The sequence below is a fragment of the Felis catus genome, chromosome X (assembly GCF_018350175.1).
Source record: "Felis catus isolate Fca126 chromosome X, F.catus_Fca126_mat1.0, whole genome shotgun sequence".
Lineage (NCBI taxonomy): Eukaryota > Metazoa > Chordata > Mammalia > Carnivora > Felidae > Felis > Felis catus.
In genome coordinates this window covers 44,556,205-44,563,789 of record NC_058386.1, presented here as the reverse complement: position 1 = coordinate 44,563,789, position 7,585 = coordinate 44,556,205, and the positions used below count along the sequence as shown (strand labels likewise).

The 7,585-nt window shown below is 47.7% G+C and overlaps 1 protein-coding gene across 1 annotated transcript; it reads right to left on the bottom strand.

Moving 5' to 3' along the window:
• Nucleotides 1-3,847: 3,847 nt before the first annotated feature.
• EZHIP (EZH inhibitory protein) lies at nt 3,848-6,417 on the bottom strand. Its single transcript, XM_045050377.1, has 2 exons — nt 5,926-6,417; nt 3,848-5,893 (listed from the first exon to the last, which is right to left on the bottom strand). The coding sequence occupies exons 1-2, from the start codon at nt 6,174-6,176 to the stop codon at nt 4,183-4,185; spliced, it is 1,962 nt and encodes a 653-aa protein (XP_044906312.1). The 5' UTR covers nt 6,177-6,417; the 3' UTR covers nt 3,848-4,182.
• Between the last annotated feature and the right edge of the window lie 1,168 nt (nt 6,418-7,585).

The window sequence follows — 7,585 nt, the reverse complement described above, 5'->3', positions numbered from 1 at the left end:
CCCCTGCTCTCTCTCTCTCTCTCTCTCTCTCTCTCTCTCTCTCAAAAAGATAAACATTTTTTTTAAAAAAGAATGCAGCCTTAGAGAGCAATGTGTTGTTGAGACCAACTGGCCAGTATATGTGACTGAACCCAGTTCAGGCTTCTATATAAACTACTAAGATTCCTGTGGGCAGCTGAGGAGATATACTCATCTTGCAGCTGCCCAAGACCAGCCTCATAAGTAAGTTCCCTTGCTTATTAAGACTGCCACTTACCAATCTGGTCTTCCTCGTTCTGTCTTGTGAGTCAACAAAGATGACAAAGTTAAAGCTTTTGAAATGTATTCCCAAAAATGTTTCCTTTAGTTCTAAAGATTTTTAGTGGCATGCCCAATAGGTTTTTGTTCTGATTCCTAAATTTAAAACTTTTTTTCCTTTTACTCCAGTTTAGTACAGATGATGATTCCCATTGTGTTCCTTTGAGAGCCACCAAAGGGTTGACTATACACATTGTTATCAGCAGACATTGCAGCAACACCTAAGGGGAGGTGACATATTTTTCAAGGAGTAAGGACACTTGGTGGTAGAGGTTCTGGGAAGATGGTGGCAGCGGTGGCTATGTAGTTTTTCAATCTCTCCAAACACATAAAAACAGAGCAACTGGAGAGAAAAGCAAAATGAACAGATAATGTTTTCAAAAAATCTAGGTTACAAGACATCCCTTAAAAACCCCAAACTTCAAGTTGATGAGGACAAATCACCACCAGTCATATTACCTACATGGTACCAGTGTCTGTGCAGGAGGAAAAAAAAGTGATGGCACAGCCTCTAAATAACTTGATAATAGAACCACAAACTAGCCAACTCACCAGAAAGAGCAGCAGAAACTCACAGGGTTTTTGCCCTTTTTATATCAAGCAAGTGCAAGGGGCCCAGCTCAAGAGGCACTAAAGGTGCTAGAAGCATCATAGCCTTTGTGAACCCTCAAAACTGACACCTCAGGGCTCTCTTGATAGGATGCCACAATTATGAGAAATTGATGGAGGTGGAATTATCATTCAACAGGAAATGAACAAGAGAGGCTAAGGAAATTAGACTGTGCTGTACACAGATGTCTACACTTGTTGCTATTTTGAGCACTTGGAATGTGGCTGGTCCGAACATAGATATACTGTAAGTGTAAATTACATATCAGCCTTTGAAGATTAAGTAAAAAAAAATCTCAATTTTTACATGTTGAAATTATTGAGATTTTTTAGAAAAAAAATAGATAGATAGATAGATAGATAGATAGATAGATAGATAGATAGATAGATATTGGATAGATAGAATTAAATAAATTATTAAAGTTAAGGTCATGTATTTCTTTATACATTTTTTAATTTAGCTAGTAGAAAATGGTAAGTTACATGTGTGGCTAGCATTCTATTTCTACTGGACATAACTCCCTATTACTGAAGTTTGATATGCCTTTTAGCCATCTGAAATGGAAAAGTCGATTAGGTAGCTGTATATACATGACTGGAGTACAAGGGAATGGGTGGGAATAGATATACAATATTTTGATTCACCAGCTTAAAACAATATTTAAAGAATGAGACTAGATGGGATCCCCTAGGAAGTAGATGTATACAGGGGAAAAGGCAAAAAACTGAGGCCCTGGGCATTCTAATACTTAGAGGTGTGGAAAATGAGAAAAATATAGGAGAATGTGGGTGAACACAAAGAGAACAGTCTTTAGACTAAGGAAGAACATGTATCAAGGAAGTGATCAAAGGTGTCAAATTGCTGCCAAAAGGTCAAGTAATATGAAATCTTAAGAATTATCCTTCACAGGGGCACCTGGTGGCTCAGTCGGTTAAGCGTCTGACTCTTGATTTTGGTTCAGGTCATGATCTTGTGGTTTGTGAGTTCAAGCCCCATGTTGGGCTCCTCGTTGAGAGTGAGGAGTCTTCTTGGGATTCTCTCTCTTCCTCTCTCTCTCAAAATAAACAAACTTAAAAAAACACTAACATTAAAAAAAGAATCATCCTTTATATTCTGTAACACAGAGGTCTACTCTGTGATGGCATTTGGTACTTTCAGAAAGAGGGAGTGTTAGAAGGACCAAAGGTCAAGAGAAGGATGAAGAGCCTGTGGTCAATAGGAGCTATATACATTTTAGTGTGGTGGGCTTAAACTAAGGACACTGGATTAAGGTCCACTCCCAAGCAAATCAAATGCCCAGGAGATCCACCAAAACACTAGTATGCAGTAGGGTAGTGGCACCTCTGATTCAGCTCACTGAATGCTGACTCACTGTAGGAAGGAACCAGACCTAGGACCTGAACTAATGTTTCCCCCAACATCTTAGATAAATAGGGGGTGTTTTGTAGTCAGAGCCACCTCCAGGGACAAGGTGTGGGTTCCTAGATATATATCCCTGGATGTCTCTAAATCTCTGGGGCTGGGCTAGAGAGGTAATTATACACACAGGCCAGTCACTAACATTTGTAGTGTGTCTGGGGCAAAAGTACAAATTAAGGTCTTTGGCCCATGTCCTTGATCTCTTCCCATTGCCAGCTATATCCTACACCAAGAGGTATCTTACAATTAACCTTGAGAATACCTCAGCCTACACCATCAAGCTTTGTATACCCTTTTATTTTTACAAACAGTGGCCTCTTGGTAACCTTTTGGGCCTAAGAGTATGTATATCACAGACTCAGACCTCCCTCCCTTAGGGCCCTACAGAATCTGAAGCAGCCTTGGGGAATGAGGGAACCTAAAGCATTTTCTACAATAATTGCAGGGTATTGGGACCTGATGGGCACATCCCATCATCTCTGTGGACTCCTAGCTCTATGGTCTGAATACAGCATGAAAAGGGCCTAGGCAAGAACCTCTAAAATGTGGGTCCCAGGAAGACAGCCCTTCTTGGCCAGGTCTATACCATTGGCCATATAGAAGAAAAGCAAAGAGAGGAGAAATATGGTAAAGTAGGGAGATGGAGTTCATTTGCTGGTTTTATTTTTTTTTCACTTCATTCCTTTAATGTGTTCTCCCATTGATTCCACAACTTCTTGAAAAACAACTGAGTTTCGCTATAGAACTAGCAATATGATAGAGGTATGAAACATAGCACATAAAAGATCATATCAGTTATTCCAAAAACTGTATATACCCTGTTCACAGAATGGTGGTACATGTCCATCCAGTTATTTCCAAATATGTCTACACACAAACATACACACACACTCTTATACCTGCTCACAAATTTACTCACATTTTTTAAAAATGAGATTATCCATTAACACACTTTTTAACTAACCAGTTTCACATCATTAACTTTGAATCACCCTCTGAGACCTTCCCCTTCCCCACACAGACCTCAGGAGCCCCCTTTCCCAACACACAAATTCTTTCTTCTTCTAGAAACTGAGACCTTCCCCCCTTGGTGCTCCTGACTCCTGCTTTTCTCCTCCTTCCTGAGGCTTCCTCCAACACTCCCTACTCCCATCTTTGGAGGAATATTTCCCCCAACACACACACACACGTACACACACACACATACACACATAACCACATAATCACATCCTGTCTCCTTCCTGACCTTGAATATCTCCATCACCCCTCCTTGGGTTGAATCCTACTCCCTTTTCTTGTCCAAGTTTGCAAATCACCTATGCTAAGTGGGTATATAGCATATAAATGGGAATTTCCTGGATAAAATTCCATTTTAGATAGTAGGAATAAATAATTGCTAGGATAGTATTTTATTCCCTCTCACTTCCAAAGAATTTTGCTAGCATGCTAACAAATTTCTTTAATCCTCTAAATCCACAAGGAATAACAGTTATTTGGACAAAAAAAAACACATCTTAAAAATGAAGTCAAACATTTTTATTGTATTCATTCAAAAATGTCATTCTATAAAGGGAACTTGGAAAAGGGCAATCTCAACTCAGGGGCAAAGGCAGGCCTTTATGAGGAAAAAGCAGGCCTGAAATCAAGGGCCAAAAGCAGATAAATGCTAGGTAATGCAGTTATGGGAAGGAGAGGCTTCAAAACTACTCAGCAAACAGCAGCAAAATTTCTCATAATGTTGGTTAATAGCTAGAACACTCATAAACCTCAAAGGAAACTGCAGAGCAGGCACTCCCTTCAGGTCAGTGGGTGCATGCTAATTCCTTTTGTGGTTTTAGGAATATACTCATGGTAGCTCACACCCCAGGGGGTGTAGTGGGAGAAGGCACGCTCCCTATTTCAACCTGCTCTCCTGAAGAGAGAGGGCTCAGGGCTTCAAACTCTGGCAGTAAGGCACGCCTGAGGCTTGCAGGACTAGGAGTGGAGATGGAGCCCAAGCCACAAAACTTTGGGGAAGAGGGACACTGGTCAGAAAAATCATTGGAGGAGGAGGAGGAAGAAGAGGAATAAGAAGAGGAGGGGGAAGAAGGGGAAGAGAAGGAGAAGAGGGAGGAGAAGGAGAAGGTGGAGGTGGAGCAGCAGCTCTGGCCAGGAGACCCGGAGGAGGGGAAGGAGGAAGAGGAGGAGCCCTCATCACTGGGCCCAAAGAAAGGGAAGAGCCTACCAGGAGGTGAGGGAGAGGAGGCCCGCATACGGACTGCATGCCAACGGGGCTGGGTATCAAGGCTTGGAACCTCAGGATTAGAAGAGCTTGAGTTGCTCACAAATTCTTGTGAGGCCAACCCAGGAGAAGGACTCAGGCCGGTAGGCACAGGCAGAGAGGGACGGCTTCTAGGGTATGACGTCTGGGTGGGGTGGCTCCGGAGGACGTAGCCTGGAGGTGTACAGCCATTGTGGAGGGCAGGGCCTAGCGGGTTGGCTCTGCTTCGGAGGGCAGGGCCTGACCCGGATGCAGGGCTGCGGAGAGCAGGGCCTGGCCTAGATGCACGGCCACGGGAAGCAGGGGTTGGGGCAGGGCCCCGCGAGGAGACACGGCGGCTGTGAGCAGGAACCTGCGCGGACGCGCGGCGACTGTGAGCAGGAACCTGCGCGGACGCGCGGCGACTGTGAGCAGGAACCCGCGCAGACGCGCGGCGGCGGGGAGCCGGCCCGGTCGCGGGCGCGCGTTGGCGGGGAGCCGGCCCGGTCGCGGGCGCGCGGCGGCGGGGAGCCGGCCCGGTCGAGGACGCGCGGCGACTGTGAGCAGGAACCCGCGCGGACGCGCGGCGGCGGGGAGCCGGCCCGGTCGCGGGCGCGCGGCGGCGGGAAGCTGGTCCGGTCGCGGACGCGCGGCGGCGCAGAGCCGGCCCGGTCGCGGGCGCGCGGTGCCTTGGGGCAGCAGGGCCTGGCTCTGATGCACGGCGGCGGAAAGCAGGACCTGGTGTGGATGAATGACGACGCGGGAGAGCGCGGCCTGGCACAGAAGCACCACCTCGCAGGGCAGGGCCTGGGGCAGATGAAAGGCTGCAAAAAGCAGCGCCCAACCCAGAAGCATGGTTGCGGAAGGCGGGGCCTGGCGGTGGGGCATCACCATTGAAGACTGCAGGGCCAGGCCTGGCTGCTTGACTGCGGAGAGCTGGACCTGCTGCTCTGGCCTGACTCCGGAGGGCAGGACCCGGCCGGGATTCGTGACTCCCCGAAGAAACCCGAGAACGGCGGCGACCGCTAGGCTGAGACCCTGGAGAAAATGGGAGACAAGGATACTGGGCACTGAGGCTTGGGAAGCCCAGGAAACAGCGGCGCCGCGGAGGCTTCTGAGCCTGGGCAGCCTCTTCCCAGCCGGGCTGCTCCCTCCCACAGCAGTTCACTGGGTTCGCGGTCTGGGTCGGGGCCCGCCGGCCTGGCAGAGCCCCACGTGGCTCGCCCCATGGTGGCCACGCCACACGCATATGAGGTCTGGAGACCCTGGCCCGAGGACCCTGGCCCATTTGGGGCACCACACGCCTCAGCTCTGCGTGGGGACCGCGGCTGCCCTAGAGGTCGGCAAGCTCCCTCATGGCTCGCGGGGGGCAGCCCCAGATCCTCTCCGGTGCTCAAAATGGCGCCCAAGGCAGCCAGGAACACCGTGTGGGGCGCCACCACCCAATGGAGACAGGTCACTGGAGACTGAGGGGGCCGAGGCACCGGGACTGGAGTTGCCGGTCCCGCGGGCATCACCAGGGGCAGGGGTGATCTCGTTCTTGGGCTCTGCGGTCATCTCACCCTGCTGTTGCTTCTGTGCCTTCTCCTTGGACGATGGGGTGACCATCATGCCAGATTCTCTCTCAGAGACACAAGATCGTTGTCCTAAGACACCATCTAGCTACAGCGCCAGCTGAAGGAGTGAGGACGGTAGGCGGGCCCGGGTAGGAGCTCTGCTTCTGATTGGTCGGTTGTTGTCACGTGGCTCTCGTCTTAGGGGAGTGGGCCAACCTGGCTCCATCTGGCGCCAAACCTGACGGTGTGCTCCACCGTTCTGGGGTCCGTTGCTGCCGGGACCTGATGTGAATTCCCCATACATACCTGGGCCCCTACGCGCACGCGCGTGCGTGTGTGTATATGTATGTGTGGGTGTGCATTTCGAATGAGGGTACTCAGATGGCGATGTTCTCTGTATAAACACTTGGAGTCACCCCCAAATCAGTGTAGGTTGTCAGGACCACTCTGATGGTGAAATTTTAAAACAATGGCTTGAAAGAAACACCGCACTGGTCAACAGGAGCCAGGCATCCTCCTGGACTCTGTGAGGACACTGGGCCCATGTGTGACTCCAGAGGCAACAGTCCTGGAACTGCTCCTGGCAACTGAATGACCCTTCACTAGAATCTTGAAAGCAGCATGAAATCAAGAAAAAGGATGGGGCTCATGGTGTCTTAGCTCAGGATGTTCAGCACTTCTGCCATGCCAGAGGGGTATTTTGAAGTAACATGTTCCCCCTGCCTTATCTCCTGAGGCATGGGCAGGAGTTGCCCAGGATTAAGGATAACACTGTCCTTAAATATACATCATTTTTTTGGGGCTGCATAGTAATCCACTGATGAATGTACATTAATTTATTAATTTATTTGACTCAGTCTACTTTCTTGGCTACAGTTCTCTATTATGCAGCAATGCACAGACTTAAAGTTTAATATTTAGACAGTAATTTTTACTTATTTTTTTAAAGTTTATTTATTTTGAGAGAGAGAGAGAGAGAGAGAGAGAGAGAGAGAGAGAGAGAGAACCCAAGCAGGCTCCATGCTGGCAGTGCAGAGACTGAGGTGAGGCTCAGTGCCAGGAATGGTGGGATCATGACCTGAGCTGAAATCACGAATCAGATGCTTAACCAACCGAGCCACCCAGGTGCCCTTGGAGACTAATTTTTATTCATTATTACAAAAGCCATTATTACTGCATTCTCCGAACCCCAAACAGAAAAGCAAATAGAACCTAAACTAGGAAAACTAGAACCTAAATATTGGAAATATTTTTAGGAAAATGACCATTCTTAAATAGTTCATAGTTCTTTTATTTCATAAAATGGAATTATTTATGCATACATATTATTTTTTTAACCTGCCCTTTGGGTCTAGAAAACAATTTACATATCAATAAATAGGTTTCCACAAGGCAAGTGTAACTACAAAATGTTCCTTTTATGGAGGAAGCTTATATCTTCAAACATTGCTATATTGATCAATA